Source organism: Pseudophryne corroboree, chromosome 5 (genome assembly GCF_028390025.1).
Source record: "Pseudophryne corroboree isolate aPseCor3 chromosome 5, aPseCor3.hap2, whole genome shotgun sequence".
NCBI classification, from domain to species: domain Eukaryota; kingdom Metazoa; phylum Chordata; class Amphibia; order Anura; family Myobatrachidae; genus Pseudophryne; species Pseudophryne corroboree.
Window position 1 is genome coordinate 333,174,923 of NC_086448.1, and position 25,114 is coordinate 333,200,036.

The 25,114-nt window shown below is 46.4% G+C and overlaps 1 protein-coding gene across 4 annotated transcripts in view; it reads right to left on the reverse strand.

Annotated features, from left to right (window-relative positions):
• Positions 1 to 491: 491 nt before the first annotated feature.
• Positions 492 to 25,114, reverse strand: part of BBS9 (Bardet-Biedl syndrome 9) — an 853,332-nt gene continuing 828,709 nt past the window's right edge. For all 4 annotated transcript variants that reach the window (XM_063922539.1, XM_063922541.1, XM_063922538.1 and 1 more), the window contains one exon: positions 492 to 1,529. In XM_063922539.1, the coding sequence (XP_063778609.1) occupies positions 1,471 to 1,529 (59 nt within the window). In that variant the 3' untranslated portion in view covers positions 492 to 1,470. The remainder of the gene's footprint in view (positions 1,530 to 25,114) is intronic.

Below are 25,114 nucleotides of genomic sequence, written 5' to 3' on the forward strand. Positions count from 1 at the left end.
AGCGCTGATCTCCCTGTATGCCCGCCGGCTGTCCCCCCGTCTCCCTGCGGCTCCCCCCCCCCCTTGCCTCCTCTGGGTCCGCATCTCATTCCAACATCATTTTGATGTCGGACTGAGATGGTCGAAAAGGGGGCCAAAACCTGTTGGATTTGGCCCCGTTTTCGACATCAACACGTGGATCGGCAGCTATTTCGCCGATCCACGTGCTTTACAACAAGTCGAATTTATCGACTTGTTGAAAAATTTTGCAAAATATTGAATAAGTCGAATCTGGATTCGACCTTAAAAAGTCGAAAACTGCCGTATTTTCAACAGACGGCAGTTTTCGACTTCAATTGAATATACCCCTTAATCTGAATATACAATTATTGGTGACTGAATCTAGAAAATTAGACCTACATTGTGTGTGTAGACTATATGACTTCATAGCAAAATTTGATTTCTATAGAGATTTCCATTTCTCATATTAAAATGACCAAAAATGCAAAATGTATTATTTGAAAATTGTTTAATAATTAAACGTTTTAAGAGCTTCCTATTACGTATGTTCAAATTGCTTGAATTTATTAAATAAGTGACTTGCAGTTCTATGGAGAATATAAAAAACAATATTTGACAGAAATTTGCAGTTTATCTTTCAATTCACTATTACAGCTTTTGTGATGTCATTGGCAGAAAATGGTAGGCTGTATTCTTGGAAATTCAAATGACTTGGCCAACAAAATGGCCGCCTCCACTCTGTTTAGGCCTAGGCGCACTTTACAGAAGCAGCAAAAGAACTTCAATAAAAGTACGTTTAATAAAATATCTAAAGCAAGAATCTTAATGAATGTTTCAAAAAATAACCTGTCATGTATAAATTTATAACTATAAATGTACTAAGAATTTGTACTTGCATCCTATTCATAAAAAGTAATGAACATTTTCCAATTTTCACATTACTAAAAAAAACGAATACTCAATGTTTTACTACTGGAAGAAATATCTACTACAGTTTATACAATATGGTACATGGCTCTAAATCTGGAAACTGCTACATAAGGCGATTTCCTTATGCTATTGACAATTGGAAATTGTTTTGTAAAAAATGACAAGCTGGCTAATGACACAATAGCGGAATTATTTCACTTATTGCATTAGATACCTCAAGAGAAATATTCTGTAGCTGTATGTTGCTGCCTTGTACATACTGTTGGAAATTTATAGTCAATTTGTAAACACGAACTGGGTAAAAAGCATGAGCAACGTTTTATAGCTATAAAATGTCTTCACAAATAAATGTAAATTATTGTATGCTGAAAGGTAAACTGCTGACTGTGGGTAACATGACCTAAAAACAATAACAGATTTATTATACTGCATTACATCAATACTCTAACATCCATGTGTCTGTATACTGCCGATGATTGGAATCTGGCAAAATGAAGCAGCTTGCTGGTATCGGCAATCTCCAAGTCCACAGAAGCATCGTCAGTGTAGGTACTGGACGCCAGACTCTGGATTCTCATCCTGTGTCTCCACATTTTCTCCTATAGATGACAGTGTTTAATGTTAAGACAAAAGATACTGTAATCCAACAACGCAATTCTGCGTTTAGATTGAAAATAATAATAATAATAATAACCCTTTGTTAAAGGCTCTGATGTAAGAGCATACCAACTATTTCTCTCAGATTTTGTGGGTATCACTGCTAAATGAGCGTCCCCCTTTCTGTATCACATGTGATACGGAAGGGATCATATACTTGCTGGAATGCCCTTGTGGCTTCCAGTACGTGGGACAAACCAAGAGAAAACTCAAAACTAGGGTCGCAGAACATATTTTCAACATCAGAAAGGGGCTTCAGACACACAGCCTCTCTAAACATTTCTCTGAAGTTCACAATAAAAACCCTGCAGATTTGAAATTTATGGCAATACAAAAAATCAATCAACACTGGAGAGGAGGCGACTTCTGCAAAGAGCTCAGAAAAAAAGAGACAAAGTGGATCTTTTTCCTACAAACATTGCAACCAAATGGGTTAAATATTGAATTTGACCTCAATGCCTTTCTTTAGCAAACATAACAGAACAAATCAGTATCATTTAAATTAATTATTCGTTTGTTTCATTTTTATTACACATTTTTATATACATTAATTCATAAACATTTCCTTCTTGCCAATACCTGTTTTATCAACTTTATATTTTATTCTTATCCCCAATTTCTAACCAAGAAAAACTATTTTTTCTATTTTTACCTTATAATTTATTAATTTGGGGCTAATTGATTTTTAATTGAAACTAATTAAAGCAGCATGTTCTACTATAAAGGAGAGACCTCAGATCATGGGCGTTATCCTAGACAAAGGGCTGGAAATAGCCCGAAACGCGTTGGCCGCCCTGTTAGCTGTGCCCGTTGTGGAGACAGAGGAAAGTGACTTTTAACATCAGCGCAGCAGCACTGCAGTTTCCAAGCAGCGCACGGAGAAGCACCTGCCTGTGGAAAACACCAAGGGAACCAGCCGGCCGGAGAGGACAAGATCTACCAACAAAGGTTAATCAGCTAGGGAAAGACAGTCAGTACTGGACTCAGCTACTACCTTTGCGGCTCCAGCCGCCGGCAATTACCGGGACCCGCCGCTGTCATTTCCCGCACGGACTGCTAACATTATACATGCCCAAAGGAGCTTAAACATTTTTACCTAATAAACCTTTTTCTTTTACAGGTATTGCAATACACACTTACCCTACACATATCACCTCATATATTCACAATCATTCAAGCGCTCCCTATAATTTATTTTTATTACCGGTATACTAACATGTCACAGTACCCACAGCATGAGTTAAGTGCCTAATTAATAGAGTAGGAACTTAAACATATAATCACTGGTATAGAATAAGATGGTATGGTATAAGAATGAGTAATCTAATAATTCCTATGTGACCAAACTGCAGCGTAACGCACATCATGTGACTTATTGGGGATTCCATTTGTGCACAGATGGGATTCCACCAGTACCACAGCCCACAGCACCACTTCAACAGAGTCGATTCTCTACAGCATAGGTTCTCAAACTCGGTCCTCAGGTCCCCAAACAGTTCACCTATGCCAGGTGACCCAGTAGGTGCACAGGTGTATCCTTTACTAATTGATACATTTTAAAAGATCCACAGGTGGAGCTAATTATTTCACTTGTCATACTGGGGGTCATTCCGAGTTGTTCGCTCGCAAGCTGCTTTTAGCAGCTTTGCACACGCTAAGCCGCCGCCTACTGGGAGTGAATCTTAGCATAGTAAAATTGCGAACGAAAGATTAGCAGAATTGCGAATAGACACTTCTTAGCAGTTTCTGAGTAGCTCCAGACTTACTCGGCATCTGCGATCAGTTCAGTCAGTGTCGTTCCTGGTTTGACGTCACAAACACACCCAGCGTTCGCCCAGACACTCCTCCGTTTCTCCAGCCACTCCCGCGTTTTTCCCAGAAACGGTAGCGTTTTTTCACACACACCCATAAAACGGCCAGTTTCCGCCCAGAAACACCCACTTCCTGTCAATCACACTACGATCACCAGAACGAAGAAAAAACCTCGTAATGCCGTGAGTAAAATACCTAACTGCATAGCAAATTTACTTGGCGCAGTCGCACTGCGGACATTGCGCATGCGCATTAGCGACTAATCGCTCCATTGCGAGAAAAAAATAACGAGCGAACAACTCGGAATGACCCCCCCTATGAGGAAGCCTGTAAAACATGCACTGTTTGGGGACTGAGTTTGAGAACCTATGCTCTGCAGGCACACTCTGTTTCTTTACTCAGAGTGCTCTCTTTTGCACCATCAATTTGTTATGAATTCCTGCTCTATTTACAACATTAGGCATTCAACTTAAGGTGCATACACACGGTGTGATTCTGCCTAAAGGCCAATATTGACTTTGCGATTTCCCTTGAACTCCCCAGAGCCCAGACCTACAGATATTGACTATACACACGGTGCAATTTTGGCTATGTACAATTTTGACTATATACAGTTTTGACTGTTCTAGAAACTAGATTGTACACTTTCTAGTCAAAATTGACCTACCTGCAGTGTCTATTTTTTCTCGCTATACTGACCCAGCGGGAGCGTGCATCGGCATTGCAAGCTGTATACACACGGTGCGATGTGTACTATGTTTTCTACCGATATGGACTATAAAGTCCATATTGGTAGTTCAAATCGCACCGTGTGCATGCACCTTTACTGCTATCTTTTTGACTCACTAATGACCTCTTGATGTTCGCTCACACGATGTTGACTGCTGTAGCACGCACTTGACAGGAGCCAGATCTTATTTTGTCATGACTAACAAATATTTTATATCTTGATATTTTCCACATACACAAATAGAAAACCACAGCACTCGCCACCCCAGAATCGGGGTACAGCAATACAGTAACCACTCAAAGGGTGGGGTGCACGTAACACAGCGCTCGCCATCCCAGAAGAGGGATACACAGCTGCACTTACCACTCACAGGGTGGGGTGCATGTAGCCCATGACCACATCGCTCTAATACATACAAACAGAAAACCCAGCACTCACCAAAGTAAGCAAGTAAGCTCACTTATCCTCAACAATTCAATAAATAAATGATGGGGGTTTAGTTAGTGGATTGGCCAATACACGGAAGCCTGCAAACCGATCGCCAAGATACCCCACCCTCAAGCAGGTCCTACACTATCACATAGTATTAAAACCTGACTACTTCACTGCTGTTACTCACATCATCTGCCTGCTAGATTGTGATTGCAGTGAAGTAGTCAGGTTTTAAGACTCTGAGATAGTGTAGGACCTGCTTGAGGGTGGGGTACCTTGGCGATCGGTTTGCAGGCTTCCGTGCATTGGCCAATCCACTAACTAAACCCCCATCATTTATTTATTGAATTGTTGCAGATAAGTGAGCTTACTTTGGTGAGTGCTGGGTTTTCTGTTTGTTGATATTTTCCACAAATATGCTGGATCGGCTGATACTCTGTCAAGTTACAAATAAAGAAAATGCAAGAATGTTATGGGATATTGTATTTTTTTTCTGATATACATGTATTGACACCTAATTTGTTGATTTATATGAGTTTAACAATTACTGTATTTTCTTTGGAATACATATTCGACAGAGATCACCATGGCTAATCTATGGTCAAGAACTGACGTTACATTATTACCAGGACTGTGACGTATAAATATTAGCGTGCCCTCTAATTTGCAGTACATGTATTCATCTTTTCACCTGATCATCAGCATAGTGGCCAGCCTCATAGGCTGAGATACTGTCCTGATATTTATACAATAAGTTCCTAGAGTAACCATATTATCCCTTTTACCTGGGACACTCATGCAGTACACAGGTTCTGTGGCTGGTTGACTTCAAGCCTACATTTCAGCTGGTTTTAATCAGCCACAGAACCACCTGTGTAATCCATGAGCGTCCCAGGTAAAAGGGATAATATGGTCACTCTAAGTAACCTCACGCTCATATTCATCTCCAGTAGGGAAGTAACTGTACTTCCACCCTTTTACTTGTTAAGGCCTAAATCCTTAGATTTTACCACTATATGTATCTAGTACGTCTAATATTGTTTTGTGGTGTTAGCACGATATTTAATCTACTTTAATAAAAGTTATAGTTTAATACTGACTATGGGCCTAATTCTGAGTTGGGAGCAAATAAAAAAAAAAGAAAATACTTTTGAATCTGAAACAAACCATGTTTCAATGCAAGGGGTGCAAATACATTTATTTTTTGCATGCAGGGTAAATACTGGCAGCTTGTGCATGCACAGTAGCCAGGGCCGGACTGGCCCACAGGTCTAGAGGGCAAATTTCCAGTGGGCACAACTCCTCTCTCTACGGGTCAACAACTTGGTGGAGCCAGATCGTGGATGGATTTGGGTGCTTGATTTGCTTCTATGGAAACTACATGACGAATAGACCTCCTTCCAAAGTGGGTGGTCCTGACACATCTCTGTTCCCTCCTTTGCATATAAGCTATAATGATTGCCCAAGTCACTCTGTGGTGGCTGTCCACACCCTTTGAGCTTGGGCCCCTACCACTGCATTCCCTGATGCGCCCTTCATGCCCAAGTTCGACACCAACAGTACCCCACACATGCCGGGCAGTTTTAGTTTTAGATTTGAATTTGGACACAACCCTCTCAATAATATCTATACCTGTAAATATTGCATTGGGTAGGAAATGCTGGCGTTCAGGATGCCGGCTGCCCGAAGACCGACTGCGGCATTCCATTGCTTAAAATCCCAACATGGGGATCACTTAACCCTCCCTCCCCTCAGCCTAAACCTAAAAGGACCCCCCCGCAGCCTAAACCTAACCGTACCCAGGGGTGCCTACACCTAACCCCCCCTTCCTGCAGCCTAAACCTAACCCTCTCCAGGGGTGCCTAAACATAACCTCCTTCCCTGCAGCCCAATCCTACTGCTACCCCCCCCCCAATCCTCCCGCAGCGTACTTGCCTGGCGGGCCGGTCCACCTCATTCGGGATCTAGGAGGTCGAGTTTCTGCCATCGGGATGGTGCTTCTTGTCAGAATGCCAGCATCTGCATTTCGATCAGTGTTTGGATTCCGGCGTCTGTATTTGACTGCCAGTATCCTGACCAGATCCCATAAATACCTCTGCACATTTAAATCCGCTCCAACTGCAGTGCAACAATGGGAACAATTACTTGCTCTTTTTCGCTTTGCTCCCAACTCAGAATCAGCCTCTATGAGAGCACCCAACCAAAGAGTACTTTCCTTTCCTTGTTACAGGTACTTTAAAAATGTGACTACCCCTTAAATTCACTGAAACTTTTCGAGTTTTCTCTAGAATACTTAATTTTGGAGCTCTTAGGTGCCATCAAATGTGTACTTTTTCATGTCTTAGGGGGTCATTCCGACCCAATCGCATGCTGCAGTTCGCAGCGGAGCGATCGGATCAGAACTGCGCATGCACCGGCGCCGGCACATGCCAGACGGCTGAAGGCCGTCGTTACCTAGTGATCGCCCCTGCCTGATTGACAGGCAGAGACGGTCGCAGGGCGGGAAGGGGTGGCACGGCGGCGTTTGGCTGCCGTTTTCGGGACGCGGTCCGGCCAACGCTGGCATGGCCGGACCACGCAGGGGGCGGGCCGCAGCAGCTGCGTGACATCACACGAAGCCGCTGCGACTCGGGGCAGCGACGAGTAATTCCCAGCAAGCCACAGGAGCTGCGCTGGCCGGGAGTTACTCTTCAAGTACAAAAGCATCGCCGCTGTGTGATGCTTTTGTACTTGTGCGGGGGGGAGCCGGACTGACATGCGGGACGGACTAGCCCTGTGCTGGGCGTCCCCCTGCATGTCTGGGAAGATGATCGTAGCGGTGCTAAATTAACTCAGAATGACGATCAACTCAGAATGACCCCCTTAGTTACACTGATAGCTTTACACATATAAAACCCGCATTCTTGGTGTAAGATGTGGTCCACAAACAAACCATTATGCAGAGGGAAAAAAGCTCTTTGACCACCCACAGATCCAAGAATGCAGCTAAATATTAAGCAGCACAAAGTTTTGTTTGTGGCCTTCTATTGAAGAAAAACACCCCAAGATCCAGAGGCGGAACTACCGCCAGTGCAACCAGTGCGTTACACTGGGGCCCGCCACTGTCCAGGGGCCCAAAGCATGTAATGAGTCAAACTGACTCATTACATGCCGCTGTGTGCTGCGGGCAACCGCTGCCCGCAGCACACAGCCGCCCGCAGGACACAGGAGAGGAGAGGAGCGCAGCGCAGCGGTCACGGGGGTAAGGAGAAGGAGGGAGGTGAAAGAGGGAGCCGCAGCAGCGCTTTGTTACTGGTTGAGGCGCTGCTGCTGCTGTCTCTCTGCTTCACTATAGGCTGTCTTCCGCCGCTGCGAAGCGCATCCCAGCCATACACAGCGGTGGAAGACAGCCTATAGTGAAGCAGAGGGACAGCAGCAGCAGCGCCTCCACCAATAACACAGCGCTGCTGCGGCTCCCTCCTCCACCTCCCTCCTCCTCCTTCTCTCCTGCCCGGGAATCGTGATCCATCTCTGCCAGAAGCTGCACCGAGGAGCCTGAGCCAGCGGAAAGGGTAAGTATAATTTCTTTCTTTCTTTCTTTTATTCTCTTTCTTCATGTGTAAAAAGGGGGAATCTGCATGCCGTAATGTGTAAAAAGGGGGAATCTGCCTGCCGCAATGTGTAAAAAGGGGGAATCTGCCTGCCGCAATGTGTAAATAAAATCAATCAAAACTGGAGAGGAGGCGACTTCTGCAAAGAGCTCAGAAAAAAAGAGACAAAGTGGATCTTTTTCCTACAAACATTGCAACCAAATGGGTTAAATATTGAATTTGACCTCAATGCTTTTCTTTAGCAAACATAGCCGAACAAATCAGTATCATTTAAATTAATTATTCATTTATTTCATTTTTATTACACATTTTTATATACATTAATTCATAAACATTTCCTTCTTGCAATACCTGTTTTATCAACTTTATATTTTATTCTTATCCCCAATTTCTAACCAAGAAAAACTATTTTTTCTATTTTTACCTTATAATTTATTAATTTGGGGCTAATTGATTTAGCACAGGTGTATCCTTTACTAATTGATACATTTTAAAAGATCCACAGGTGGAGCTAATTATTAGAGATGAGCGGGTTCGGTTCCTCGGAATCCGAACCCGCCCGAACTTCAGGTTTTTTTACACGGGGCCGAGCGACTCGGATCTTCCCGCCTTGCTCGGTTAACCCGAGCGCGCCCGAACGTCATCATCCCGCTGTCGGATTCTCGCGAGGCTCGTATTCTATCGCGAGACTCGGATTCTATATAAGGAGCCGCGCGTCGCCGCCATTTTCACACGTGCATTGAGATTGATAGGGAGAGGACGTGGCTGGCGTCCTCTCCGTTTAGACTAGAGTACTAGAGAGAGACACAAATTTTGGGGAGCATATTATTAGGAGGAGTACTACTTGCTGCTGATAGTGTGACCAGTGACCACCAGTTTAATTAATCCGTTCTCTGCCTGAAAAAAAACGATACACAGTGTGACACAGTCACATACCATATCTGTGCTCAGCCCAGTGTGCTGCATCATATGTAATACTGTATATCATTATCTGACTGTGCTGAGTGCTCACTGCTCACACAGCTTAATTGTGGGGGAGACTGGGGAGCAGTTATAGCAGGAGTACATATTTTAAGTACAGTGCACACTTTTGCTGCCAGAGTGCCACTGCCAATGTGACTGACCAGTGACCACTGACCACCAGTATTGTGATTGTCTGCTGACCACCAGTATATTGTGATTGTCTGCCTGAAAAAGTTAAACACTCGTCGTGTGGTGTTTTTATAAACGCATTCTGCAGACAGTGTCCAGCAGGTCCGTCATTACATAATATATACCTGTCCGGCTGCAGTACTAGTGTGATATATATATATTTTAATTTTATCTCATTATCATCCAGTCTATATTAGCAGCAGACACAGTACGGTAGTCCACGGCTGTAGCTACCTCTGTGTCGGCAGTCGCTCGTCCATCCATAATTGTATACCACCTACCCGTGGTCTTTTTTTTTTTCTATCTTCTTGATACTAGTAGCTTACTTTAGGAGTCTGCAGTGCTGAGTCTGACAGACAGTGTCCAGCAGGTCCGTCATTACATAATATATACCTGTCCGGCTGCAGTACTAGTGTGATATATATATATATATATTTAAATTTTATCTCATTATCATCCAGTCTATATTAGCAGCAGACACAGTACGGTAGTCCACGGCTGTAGCTACCTCTGTGTCGGCAGTCGCTCGTCCATCCATAATTGTATACCACCTACCCGTGGTTTTTTTTTTTTCTATCTTCTTGATACTAGTAGCTTACTTTAGGAGTCTGCAGTGCTGACAGACAGTGTCCAGCAGGTCCGTCATTACATAATATATACCTGTCCGGCTGCAGTACTAGTGTGATATATATATATATATTTTAATTTTATCTCATTATCATCCAGTCTATATTAGCAGCAGACACAGTACGGTAGTCCACGGCTGTAGCTACCTCTGTGTCGGCAGTCGCTCGTCCATCCATAATTGTATACCACCTACCCGTGGTTTTTTTTTTCTATCTTCTTGATACTAGTAGCTTACTTTAGGAGTCTGCAGTGCTGAGTCTGACAGACAGTGTCCAGCAGGTCCGTCATTACATAATATATACCTGTCCGGCTGCAGTACTAGTGTGATATATATATTTTAATTTTATCTCATTATCATCCAGTCTATATTAGCAGCAGACACAGTACGGTAGTCCACGGCTGTAGCTACCTCTGTGTCGGCAGTCGCTCGTCCATCCATAATTGTATACCACCTACCCGTGGTTTTTTTTTTTCTATCTTCTTGATACTAGTAGCTTACTTTAGGAGTCTGCAGTGCTGACAGACAGTGTCCAGCAGGTCCGTCATTACATAATATATACCTGTCCGGCTGCAGTACTAGTGTGATATATATATATATATATTTTAATTTTATCTCATTATCATCCAGTCTATATTAGCAGCAGACACAGTACGGTAGTCCACGGCTGTAGCTACCTCTGTGTCGGCAGTCGCTCGTCCATCCATAATTGCATACCACCTACCCGTGGTTTTTTTTTTTTCTATCTTCTTGATACTAGTAGCTTACTTTAGGAGTCTGCAGTGCTGAGTCTGACAGACAGTGTCCAGCAGGTCCGTCATTACATAATATATACCTGTCCGGCTGCAGTACTAGTGTGATATATATATATATTTTAATTTTATCTCATTATCATCCAGTCTATATTAGCAGCAGACACAGTACGGTAGTCCACGGCTGTAGCTACCTCTGTGTCGGCAGTCGCTCGTCATCCATAAGTATACTAGTATCCATCCATCTCCATTGTTTACCTGAGGTGCCTTTTAGTTGTGCCTATTAAAATATGGAGAACAAAAATGTTGAGGTTCCAAAAATAGGGAAAGATCAAGATCGACTTCCACCTCGTGCTGAAGCTGCTGCCACTAGTCATGGCCGAGACGATGAAATGCCAGCAACGTCGTCTGCCAAGGCCGATGCCCAATGTCATAGTACAGAGCATGTAAAATCCAAAACACCAAATATCAGTAAAAAAAGGACTCAAAAATCTAAAATAAAATTGTCGGAGGAGAAGCGTAAACTTGCCAATATGCCATTTACCACACGGAGTGGCAAGGAACGGCTGAGGCCCTGGCCTATGTTCATGGCTAGTGGTTCAGCTTCACATGAGGATGGAAGCACTCAGCCTCTCGCTAGAAAAATGAAAAGACTCAAGCTGGCAAAAGCACAGCAAAGAACTGTGCGTTCTTCGAAAGCCCAAATCCACAAGGAGAGTCCAATTGTGTCGGTTGCGATGCCTGACCTTCCCAACACTGGACGTGAAGAGCATGCGCCTTCCACCATTTGCACGCCCCCTGCAAGTGCTGGAAGGAGCACCCGCAGTCCAGTTCCTGATAGTCAGATTGAAGATGTCAGTGTTGAAGTACACCAGGATGAGGAGGATATGGGTGTTGCTGGCGCTGGGGAGGAAATTGACAAGGAGGATTCTGATGGTGAGGTGGTTTGTTTAAGTCAGGCACCCGGGGAGACACCTGTTGTCCGTGGGAGGAATATGGCCATTGACATGCCTGGTGAAAATACCAAAAAAATCAGCTCTTTGGTGTGGAAGTATTTCAACAGAAATGCGGACAACATTTGTCAAGCCGTGTGTTGCCTTTGTCAAGCTGTAATAAGTAGGGGTAAGGACGTTAACCACCTCGGAACATCCTCCCTTATACGTCACCTGCAGCGCATTCATAATAAGTCAGTGACAAGTTCAAAAACTTTGGGCGACAGCGGAAGCAGTCCACTGACCAGTAAATCCCTTCCTCTTGTAACCAAGCTCACGCAAACCACCCCACCAACTCCCTCAGTGTCAATTTCCTCCTTCCCCAGGAATGCCAATAGTCCTGCAGGCCATGTCACTGGCAATTCTGACGAGTCCTCTCCTGCCTGGGATTCCTCCGATGCATCCTTGCGTGTAACGCCTACTGCTGCTGGCGCTGCTGTTGTTGCTGCTGGGAGTCGATGGTCATCCCAGAGGGGAAGTCGTAAGCCCACTTTTACTACTTCCACCAAGCAATTGACTGTCCAACAGTCCTTTGCGAGTAAGATGAAATATCACAGCAGTCATCCTGTTGCAAAGCGGATAACTGAGGCCTTGACAACTATGTTGGTGTTAGACGTGCGTCCGGTATCCGCCGTTAGTTCACAGGGAACTAGACAATTTCTTGAGGTAGTGTGCCCCCGTTACCAAATACCATCTAGGTTCCACTTCTCTAGGCAGGCGATACCGAGAATGTACACGGACGTCAGAAAAAGACTCACCAGTGTCCTAAAAAATGCAGTTGTACCCAATGTCCACTTAACCACGGACATGTGGACAAGTGGAGCAGGGCAGGGTCAGGACTATATGACTGTGACAGCCCACTGGGTAGATGTATGGATTCCCGCCGCAAGAACAGCAGCGGCGGCACCAGTAGCAGCATCTCGCAAACGCCAACTCTTTCCTAGGCAGTCTACGCTTTGTATCACCGGTTTCCAGAATACGCACACAGCTGAAAACCTCTTACGGCAACTGAGGAAGATCATCGCGGAATGGCTTACCCCAATTGGACTCTCCTGTGGATTTGTGGCATCGGACAACGCCAGCAATATTGTGTGTGCATTAAATATGGGCAAATTCCAGCACGTCCCATGTTTTGCACATACCTTGAATTTGGTGGTGCAGAATTATTTAAAAAACGAGAGGGGCGTGCAAGAGATGCTGTCGGTGGCCAGAAGAATTGCGGGACACTTTCGGCGTACAGGCACCACGTACAGAAGACTGGAGCACCACCAAAAACGCCTGAACCTGCCCTGCCATCATCTGAAGCAAGAAGTGGTAACGAGGTGGAATTCAACCCTATATATGCTTCAGAGGTTGGAGGAGCAGCAAAAGGCCATTCAAGCCTATACAATTGAGCACGATATAGGAGGTGGAATGCACCTGTCTCAAGCGCAGTGGAGAATGATTTCAACGTTGTGCAAGGTTCTGCTGCCCTTTGAACTTGCCACACGTGAAGTCAGTTCAGACACTGCCAGCCTGAGTCAGGTCATTCCCCTCATCAGGCTTTTGCAGAAGAAGCTGGAGACATTGAAGGAGGAGCTAACACAGAGCGATTCCGCTAGGCATGTGGGACTTGTGGATGGAGCCCTTAATTCGCTTAACAAGGATTCACGGGTGGTCAATCTGTTGAAATCAGAGCACTACATTTTGGCCACCGTGCTCGATCCTAGATTTAAAACCTACCTTGGATCTCTCTTTCCGGCACACACAAGTCTGCTGGGGTTCAAAGACCTGCTGGTGAGAAAATTGTCAAGTCAAGCGGAACGCGACCTGTCAACATCTCCTCCTTCACATTCTCCCGCAACTGGGGGTGCGAGGAAAAGGCTCAGAATTCCGAGCCCACCCGCTGGCGGTGATGCAGGGCAGTCTGGAGCGACTGCTGATGCTGACATCTGGTCCGGACTGAAGGACCTGCCAACGATTACGGACATGTCGTCTACTGGCACTGCATATGATTCTCTCCCCATTGAAAGAATGGTGGAGGATTATATGAGTGACCGCATCCAAGAAGGCACGTCAGACAGTCCGTACTTATACTGGCAGGAAAAAGAGGCAATTTGGAGGCCCTTGCACAAACTGGCTTTATTCTACCTAAGTTGCCCTCCCACAAGTGTGTACTCCGAAAGAGTGTTTAGTGCCGCCGCTCACCTTGTCAGCAATCGGCGTACGAGGTTACTTCCAGAAAATGTGGAGAAGATGATGTTCATTAAAATGAATTATAATCAATTCCTCCGTGGAGACATTGACCAGCAGCAATTGCCTCCACAAAGTACACAGGGAGCTGAGATGGTGGATTCCAGTGGGGACGAATTGATAATCTGTGAGGAGGGGGATGTACACGGTGATATATCGGAGGATGATGATGAGGTGGACATCTTGCCTCTGTAGAGCCAGTTTGTGCAAGGAGAGATTAATTGCTTCTTTTTTGGTGGGGGTCCAAACCAACCCGTCATTTCAGTCACAGTCGTGTGGCAGACCCTGTCACTGAAATGATGGGTTGGTTAAAGTGTGCATGTCCTGTTTATACAACATAAGGGTGGGTGGGAGGGCCCAAGGACAATTCCATCTTGCACCTCTTTTTTCTTTCATTTTTCTTTGCGTCATGTGCTGTTTGGGGAGTATTTTTTTGAAGGGCAATCCTGCGTGACACTGCAGTGCCACTCCTAGATGGGCCAGGTGTTTGTGTCGGCCACTAGGGTCGCTTATCTTACTCACACAGCTACCTCATTGCGCCTCTTTTTTTCTTTGCGTCATGTGCTGTTTGGGGAGTGTTTTTTGGAAGGGCCATCCTGCGTGACACTGCAGTGCCACTCCTAGATGGGCCAGGTGTTTGTGTCGGCCACTAGGGTCGCTTATCTTACTCACACAGCTACCTCATTGCGCCTCTTTTTTTCTTTGCGTCATGTGCTGTTTGGGGAGTGTTTTTTGGAAGGGCCATCCTGCGTGACACTGCAGTGCCACTCCTAGATGGGCCAGGTGTTTGTGTCGGCCACTAGGGTCGCTTAGCTTACTCACACAGCTACCTCATTGCGCCTCTTTTTTTCTTTGCGTCATGTGCTGTTTGGGGAGTGTTTTTTGGAAGGGTCATCCTGCGTGACACTGCAGTGCCACTCCTAGATGGGCCAGGTGTTTGTGTCGGCCACTAGGGTCGCTTAGCTTAGTCATCCAGCGACCTCGGTGCAAATTTTAGGACTAAAAATAATATTGTGAGGTGTGAGGTGTTCAGAATAGACTGAAAATGAGTGGAAATTATGGTTTTTGAGGTTAATAATACTTTGGGATCAAAATGACCCCCAAATTCTATGATTTAAGCTGTTTTTTAGTGTTTTTTGAAAAAAACACCCGAATCCAAAACACACCCGAATCCGACAAAAAAAATTCGGTGAGGTTTTGCCAAAACGCGGTTGAACCCAAAACACGGCCGCGGAACCGAACCCAAAACCAAAACACAAAACCCGAAAAATTTCAAGTGCACATCTCTACTAATTATTTCACTTGTCATACTGTGAGAAAACCTGTAAAACATGCACTGTTTGGGGACTGAGTTTGAGAACCTATGCTCTGCAGGCACACTCTGTTTCTTTACTCAGAGTGCTCTCTTTTGCGCCATCAATTTGTTATGAATTCCTGCTCTATTTACAACATTAGGCATTCAACTTAAGGTGCATACACACGGTGTGATTCTGCCTAAAGGCCAATATTGACTTTGCGATTTCCCCTGAACTCCCCAGAGCCCAGACCTACAGATATTGACTATACACACGGTGCAATTTTGGCTATGTGCAATTTTGACTATATACAATTACAATTTTGACTGTTCTAGAAACTAGATTGTACACTTTCTAGTCAAAATTGACCTACCTGCACAGTCTATTTTTTCTCGCTATACTGACCCAGCGGGAGCGTGCATCGGCATTGCAAGCTGTATACACACGGTGCGATGTGTACTATGTTTTCTACCGATATGGACTATAAAGTCCATATTGGTAGTTCAAATCGCACCGTGTGCATGCACCTTTACTGCTATCTTTTTGACTCACTAATGACATCTTGATGTTCGCTCACACGGTGTTGACTGCTGTAGCACGCACTTGACAGGAGCCAGATCTTATTTTGTCATGACTAACAAATATTTTATATCTTGATATTTTCCACATACACAAATAGAAAACCACAGCACTCGCCACCCCAGAATCGGGGTGCAGCAATACAGTAACCACTGAAAGGGTGGGGTGCACGTAACACAGCACTCGCCATCCCAGAAGAGGGATACACAGCTGCACTTACCACTCACAGGGTGGGGTGCATGTAGCCCATGACCACATCGCTCTAATACATACAAACAGAAAACCCAGCACTCACCAAAGTAAGCAAGTAAGCTCACTTATCCTCAACAGTCAGGTTTTAAGACTCTGAGATAGTGTAGGACCTGCTTGAGGGTGGGGTACCTTGGCGATCGGTTTGCAGGCTTCCGTGCATTGGCCAATCCACTAACTAAACCCCCATCATTTATTTATTGAATTGTTGCGGATAAGTGAGCTTACTTTGGTGAGTGCTGGGTTTTCTGTTTGTTGATATTTTCCACAAATATGCTGGATCGGCTGATACTCTGTCAAGTTACAAATAAAGAAAATGCAAGAATGTAATGGGATATTGTATTTTTTTTCTGATATACATGTATTGAAACCTAATTTGTTGATTTATATGAGTTTAACAATTACTGTATTTTCTTTGGAATACATATTCGACAGAGATCACCATGGCTAATCTATGGTCAAGAACTGACGTTACATTATTACCAGGACTGTGACGTATAAATATTAGCATGTCCTCTAATTTGCAGTACATGTCTTCATCTTTTCACCTGATCATCAGCATAGTGGCCAGCCTCATAGACTGAGATACTGTCCTGATATTTATACAATAAGTAACCTAGAGTGACCATATTATCCCTTTTACCTGGGACACTCATGGAGTACACAGGTTCTGTGGCTGGTTGACTTCAAGCCTACATTTCAGCTTGTTTTAATCAGCCACAGAACCACCTGTGTAATCCATGAGCGTCCCAGGTAAAAGGGATAATATGGTCACTCTAAGTAACCTCACGCTCATATTCATCTCCAGTAGGGAAGTAACTGTACTTCCACCCTTTTACTTGTTAAGGCCTAAATCCTTAGATTTTACCACTATATGTATCTAGTACGTCTAATATTGTTTTGTGGTGTTAGCACAATATTTAATCTACTTTAATAAAAGTTATAGTTTAATACTGACTATGGGCCTAATTCTGAGTTGGGAGCAAATAAAAAAAAGAAAATACTTTTGAATCTGAAACAAACCATGTTTCAATGCAAGGGGTGCAAATACATTTATTTTTTGCATGCAGGGTAAATACTGGCAGCTTGTGCATGCACAGTAGCCAGGGCCGGACTGGCCCACAGGTCTAGTGGGCAAATTTCCAGTGGGCACAACTCCTCTCTCTACGGGTCAACAACTTGGTGGAGCCAGGTCGTAAATGGATTTGGGTGCTTGGTTTGCTTCTATGGAAACTACATGACGAATAGACCTCCTTCCAAAGTGGTGGTCCTGACACATCTCTGTTCCCTCCTTTGCATATAAGCTATAATGATTGCCCAAGTCCCTCTGTGGTGGCTGTCCACACCCTTTGAGCTTGGGCCCCTACCACTGCATTCCCTGATGCGCCCTTCATGCCCAAGTTTGACACCAACAGTACCCCACACATGCCGGGCAGTTTTAGTTTTAGATCTCAATAATATCTATACCTGTAAATATTGCATTGGGTAGGAAATGCTGGCGTTCAGGATGCCGGCTGCCCGAAGACCGACTGCGGCATTCCATTGCTTAAAATCCCTACATGGGGATCCCTTAACCCTCCCTCCCCTCAGCCTAAACCTAAAAGGACCCCCCAGCAGCCTAAACCTAACCGTACCCAGGGGTGCCTACACCTAACCCCCCCTTCCTGCAGCCTAAACCTAACCCTCTCCAGGGGTGCCTAAACATAACCTCCTTCCCTGCAGCCCAATCCTACTGCTCCCCCCCCCCCCAATCCTCCCGCAGCGTACTTGCCTGGCGGGCCGGTCCACCTCATTCGGGATCTAGGAGGTCGAGTTTCTGCCATCGGGATGGTGCTTCTTGTCAGAATGCCAGCATCTGCATTTCGATCAGTGTTTGGATTCCGGCGTCTGTATTTGACTGCCAGTATACTGACCAGATCCCATAAATACCTCTGCACATTTAAATCCGCTCCAACTGCAGTGTAACAATGGGAACAATTACTTGCTCTTTTTCGCTTTGCTCCCAACTCAGAATCAGCGTCTATGAGAGCACCCAACCAAAGAGTACTTTCCTTTCCTTGTTACAGGTACTTTAAAAATGTGACTACCCCTTAAATTCACTGAAACTTTTCGAGTTTTCTCTAGAATACTTAATTTTGGAGCTCTTAGGTGCCATCAAATGTGTTCTTTTTCATGTCTTAGGGGGTCATTCCGACCCGATCGCATGCTGCAGTTCGCAGCGGAGCGACCGGATCAGAACTGCGCATGCAACGGCGCCGGCACATGCCAGACGGCCGAAGGCCGTCGTTACCTAGTGATCGCCCCTGCCTGATTGACAGGCAGAGACGGTCGCAGGGCGGGAGGGGGTGGCACGGCGGCGTTTGGCTGCCGTTTATAGGGCGCGGTCCGGCCAACGCTGGCGTGGCCGGACCATGCAGGGGGCGGGCCGCAGCAGCTGCGTGACATCACACGAAGCCGCTGCGACCCGGGGCAGCGACGAGTAACTCCCAGCAAGCCACAGGAGCTGCGCTGGCCGGGAGTTACTCTTCAAGTACAAAAGCATCGCCGCTGTGTGATGCTTTTGTTCTTGTGCGGGGGGGGGAGCCGGACTGACATGCGGGGCGGACTAGCCCTGTGCTGGGCGTCCCCCTGCATGTCTGGGAAGATGATCGCAGCGGTGCTAAATTTAGCACAGCTACGATCAACTCAGAATGACCACCTTAGTTACACTGATAGCTTTACACATATAAAACCCGCATTCTTGGTGTAAGATGTGGTCCACAAACAAACCATTATGCAGAGGGAAAAAAGCTCTTTGACCACCCACAGATCCAAGAATGCAGCTAAATATTAAGCAGCACAAAGTTTTGTTTGTGGCCTTCTATTGAAGAAAAACACCCCAAGATCCAGAGGCGGAACTACCGCCAGTGCAACCAGTGCGTTACACTGGGGCCCGCCACTGTCCAGGGGCCCAAAGCATGTAATGAGTCAAACTGACTCATTACATGCCGCTGTGTGCAGCGGGCAACCGCTGCCCGCAGCACACAGCCGCCCGCAGGACACAGGAGAGGAGCGCAGCGGTCACGGGGGTAAGGAGAAGGAGGGAGGTGGAGGAGGGAGCCGCAGCAGCGCTTTGTTACTGGTTGAGGCGCTGCTGCTGCTGTCCCTCTGCTTCACTATAGGCTGTCTTCCGCCGCTGTGAAGCGCATCCGAGCCAATCACAGCGGTGGAAGACAGCCTATAGTGAAGCAGAGGGACAGCAGCAGCAGCGCCTCCACCAATAACACAGCGCTGCTGCGGCTCCCTCCTCCACCTCCCTCCTCCTCCTTCTCTCCTGCCCGGGAATCGTGATCCATCTCTGCCAGAAGCTGCACCGAGGAGCCTGAGCCAGCGGAAAGGGTAAGTATAATTTCTTTCTTTCTTTCTTTCTTTTTTTCTCTTTCTTTATGTGTAAAAAGGGGGAATCTGCCTGCCGTAATGTGTAAAAAGGGGGAATCTGACTGCCGCAATGTGTAAAAAGGGGGAATCTGCCTGCCGCAATGTGTAAAAAGGGGGAATCTGCCTGACATTATGTGTAAAAAGGGGGAATCTGCCTGCCGTGATGTGTAAAAAGGGGGAATCTGCCTGCTGTAATGTGTAAAAAGGGGGAATCTGCCTGCCGCAATGTGTAAAAAGGGGGAATCTGACTGACGTGATGTGTAAAAAGGGGGGATCTGCCTGCCGCAATGTGTAAAAAGGGGGAATCTGCCTGCCGCAATGTGTAAAAAGGGGGAATCTGCCTGCCGCAATGTGTAAAAAGGGGGAATCTGCCTGCCGCAATGTGTAAAAACGGGGAATCTGCCTGCCGCAATGTGTAAAAATGGGGAATCTGCCTGACGTGATGTGTAAAAAGGGGGAATCTGCCTGCCGTGATGTGTAAAAAGGGGATGCTGTCTGCCGCAATGTGTAAAAAGGGGACGCTGTCTGCCGCAATGTGTAAAAAGGGGGAATTTGCCTGCCGTAATGTGTAACAAGGGCACGCTATCTGCCGTAATGTGTAAAAAGGGGACGCTGTCTGCCGTTATGTGTAAAAAGTGTATGCTGTCTGCCGCTATGTGTAACAAGGGCACGCTGTCTGCCGTAATGTGTAAAAAGGGGACGCTGTCTGCCGTTATGTGTAAAAAGGGGACGCTGTCTACCGTAATGTGTAAAAATAAGAATTTACTTACCGATAATTCTATTTCTCGTAGTCCGTAGTGGATGCTGGGGACTCCGTCAGGACCATGGGGAATAGCGGCTCCGCAGGAGACAGGGCACAAAAATAAAGCTTTAGGATCAGGTGGTGTGTACTGGCTCCTCCCCCTATGACCCTCCTCCAAGCCTCAGTTAGGATACTGTGCCCGGACGAGCGTACACAATAAGGAAGGATATTGAATCCCGGGTAAGACTCATACCAGCCACACCAATCACACCGTATAACTTGTGATCTGAACCCAGTTAACAGTATGACAAACGTAGGAGCCTCTGAACAGACGGCTCACAACAATAACAACCCGAATTTGTTTGTAACAATAACTATGTACAAGTATTGCAGACAATCCGCACTTGGGATGGGCGCCCAGCATCCACTACGGACTACGAGAAATAGAATTATCGGTAAGTAAATTCTTATTTTCTCTAACGTCCTAAGTGGATGCTGGGGACTCCGTAAGGACCATGGGGATTATACCAAAGCTCCCAAACGGGCGGGAGAGTGCGGATGACTCTGCAGCACCGAATGAGAGAACTCAAGGTCCTCCTCAGCCAGGGTATCAAATTTGTAGAATTTTGCAAACGTGTTTGCCCCTGACCAAGTAGCAGCTCGGCAGAGTTGTAATGCCGAGACCCCCCGGGCAGCCGCCCAGGATGAGCCCACTTTCCTTGTGGAATGGGCCTCGACAGATTTAGGTTGTGGCAAGCCTGCCACAGAATGTGCAAGTTGAATTGTGCTACAAATCCAACGAGCAATCGTCTGCTTAGAAGCAGGAGCACCCATCTTGTTGGGTGCATACAATATAAACAGTGAGTCAGACTTTCTGACTCCCGCCGTTCTTGAAATATATATTTTCAATGCCCGGACCACGTCCAACAACTTGGAATCCTCCAAATCGTTAGTAGCCGCAGGCACCACAATAGGCTGGTTCAGGTGAAACGCTGACACCACCTTAGGCAGAAAATGAGGACGCGTCCGCAGTTCTGCCCTGTCCGTATGGAAAATCAGATATGGGCTCTTATATGATAAAGCCGCCAATTCTGATACTCTCCTGGCTGAAGCCAGGGCCAGTAGCATGGTTACTTTCCATGTAAGATACTTCAACTCCACCGATTTGAGCGGCTCAAACCAATGGGATTTGAGAAAATCCAAGACTACATTAAGATCCCACGGTGCCACTGGGGGCACAACCGGGGGCTGTATATGTAGTACTCCTTTTACAAAAGTCTGGACTTCAGGAACTGAAGCCAATTCTTTCTGGAAGAAAATCGACAGGGCCGAAATTTGAACCTTAATGGACCCCAATTTGAGGCCCATAGACAATCCTGTTTGCAGGAAATGTAGGAATCAACCCAGTTGAAATTCCTCCGTGGGGGCCTTCCTGGCCTCACACCACGCAACATATTTTCTCCAAATGCGGTGATAATGTTGTGCAGTCACCTCCTTCCTGGCTTTTACCAGTGTAGGAATGACCTCTTCCGGAATGCCTTTTTCCCTTAGAATTCGGCGTTCAACCGCCATGCCGTCAAACGCAGCCGCGGTAAGTCTTGGAATAGACACGGTCCCTGCTGAAGCAGAACCCGTCTTAGAGGTAGAGGCCACGGATCCTCCGTGAGCATCTCTTGAAGTTCCGGGTACCAAGTTCTTCTTGGCCCATCCGGAGCCACTAGTATCGTTCTTACTCCCTTTTGCCGTATAATTCTCAGTACTTTTGGTATGAGAGGCAGAGGAGGGAACACATACACTGACTGGAACACCCACGGTGTTACCAGAGCGTCCACAGCTATTGCCTGAGGGTCTCTTGACCTGGCGCAATACCTGTCCAGTTTTTTGTTGAGGCGGGACGCCATCATATCCACCATTGGTTTTTCCCAACGGTTCACAATCATGTGGAAGACTTCTGGATGAAGTCCCCACTCTCCCGGGTGTAGATCGTGTCTGCTGAGGAAGTCTGCTTCCCAGTTGTCCACTCCCGGAATGAATACTGCTGACAGTGCTATCACAAGATCTTCCGCCCAGCGAAGAATCCTTGCAGCTTCTGCCATTGCTGTCCTGCTTCTTGTGCCGCCCTGTCTGTTTACGTGGGCGACTGCCGTGATGTTGTCCGACTGGATCAACACCGGCTGACCCTGAAGCAGGGGTTTTCCAGACTTAGAGCATTGTAAATCGCTCTTAGCTCCAGTATATTTATGTGAAGAGACATCTCCAGGCTTGACCATACTCCCTGGAAGTTTCTTCCCTGTGTGACCGCTCCCCAGCCTCTCAGACTGGCATCCGTGGTCACCAGGACCCAGTCCTGTATGCCGAATCTGCGGCCCTCTAACAGATGAGCACTCTGCAACCACCACAGAAGAGACACCCTTGTCCGTGGCGATAAGGTTATCCGCTGATGCATCTGCAGATGTGATCCGGACCTTTTGTCCAGCAGATCCCACTGAAAAGTTCGTGCGTGGAATCTGCCGAATGGAATCGCTTCGTAAGAAGCCACCATCTTTCCCAGGACTCTTGTGCATTGATGTACAGACACTTTCCCTGGTTTTAGGAGGTTCCTGACAAGTTCGGATAACTCCCTGGCTTTCTCCTCCGGAAGAAACACCTTTTTCTGAACCGTGTCCAGAATCATTCCCAGGAACAGCAGACGTGTCGTCGGGGTCAACTGAGATTTTGGAAAATTCAGAATCCACCCGTGTTGTTGCAGCACTAGTTGGGTTAGTGCTACTCCGTCCTCCAGCTGTTCTCTGGACCTTGCCCTTATCAGGAGATCGTCCAAGTAAGGGATAATTAATACGCCTCTTCTTCGCAGAAGAATCATCATTTCGGCCATTACCTTGGTAAAGACCCGAGGTGCCGTGGACAATCCAAACGGCAGCGTCTGAAACTGATAATGACAGTTTTGCACCACGAACCTGAGGTACCCTTGATGTGAAGGGCAAATTGGGACATGCAGGTAAGCATCCTTTATGTCCAGGGACACCATAAAGTCCCCTTCTTCCAGATTCGCTATCACTGCTCTGAGTGACTCCATCTTGAACTTGAATTTTTGTATGTACAGGTTCAAAGATTTCAGATTTAGAATAGGTCTTACCGAGCCGTCCGGCTTCGGTACCACAAATAGCGTGGAGTAATACCCCTTTCCCTGTTGTAGGAGAGGTACCTTGACTATCACCTGCTGAGAAAACAGCTTGTGAATGGCTTCCAATACCGTCGCCCTGTCTGAGGGAGACGTTGGCAAAGCAGACTTTAGGAACCTGCGAGGGGGAGACTTCTCGAATTCCAACCTGTAACCCTGAGATACTACCTGCAGGATCCAGGGGTCCACCTGTGAGCAAGCCCACTGTGCGCTGAAATTCTTGAGTCGACCCCCCGCCGCTCCTGAGTCCGCTTGTAAGGCCCCAGCGTCATGCTGAGGGCTTTGCAGAACCCTGGGAGGGCTTCTGTTCCTGGGCAGGGGCTGCTTGCTGCCCTCTCTTACCCCTTCCTCTGCCCCGAGGCAGATATGACTGTCCTTTTGTCCGCTTGTTCTTATAGGACCGAAAGGACTGCGGCTGAAAAGACGGTGTCTTTTTCTGTTGGGAGGGGGTCTGAGGTAAAAAGGTGGATTTTCCGGCAGTTGCCGTGGCCACCAGATCCGATAGACCGACGCCAAATAATTCCTCCCCTTTATACGGCAATACTTCCATATGTCGTTTGGAATCCGCATCACCTGACCACTGTCGCGTCCATAAACTCCTTCTGGCAGATATGGACATCGCATTTACTCTCGATGCCAGAGTGCAAATATCTCTCTGAGCATCTCGCATATAAAGGAAAGCATCCTTTAATTGCTCTATAGTCAATAAAATACTGTCCCTATCCAGGGTATCAATATTTTCAGTCAGGGAATCCAACCAGACGACCCCAGCACTGCACATCCAGGCTGAGGCGATGGCTGGTCGCGGTATAACACCAGTATGTGTGTATATACTTTTTAGGGTAGTTTCCAGTCTCCTATCAGCTGGATCCCTGAGGGCGGCCGTATCAGGAGACGGTAACGCCACTTGTTTTGATAAGCGTGTGAGCGCCTTATCCACCCTAGGGGGTGTTTCCCAGCGCGCCCTAACCTCTGGCGGGAAAGGGTATAATGCTAATAACTTTTTTGAAATTAGCACTTTTCTATCTGGGTTAACCCACGCTTCATCACATACATCATTTAATTCCTCTGATTCAGGAAAAACTACAGGTAGTTTTTTCACCCCCCACATAATACCCCTTTTTGTGGTACTTGCAGTATCAGAGATATGCAAAGCCTCCTTCATTGCCGTGATCATATAACGTGTGGCCCTACTTGAAAATACGTTTGTTTCATCACCGTCGACACTAGATTCAGTGTCTGTGTCTGGGTCTGTGTCGACCGACTGAGGTAAAGGGCGCTTTACAGCCCCTGACGGTGTCTGAGACGCCTGGGCAGGTACTAACTGGTTTGCCGGCCGTCTCATGTCGTCAACTGATTTTTGTAATGTGCTGACATTATCACGTAATTCCATAAACAAAGCCATCCATTCCGGTGTCGACTCCCTGGGGGGTGACATCACCATTATCGGCAATTGCTCTGCCTCCACACCAACATCGTCCTCATACATGTCGACACACACGTACCGACACACAGCAGACACACAGGGAATGCTCTTATCGAAGACAGGACCCCACTAGCCCTTTGGGGAGACAGAGGGAGAGTTTGCCAGCACACACCCAAGCGCTATAATATATATGGGAACAACCTTATATAAGTGTTGTTCCTTATAGCAGCTTAAATATATCAAAATATCGCCAAAAAATGCCCCCCCTCTCTGTTTTACCCTGTTTCTGTAGTGCAGTGCAGGGGAGAGTCCTGGGAGCCT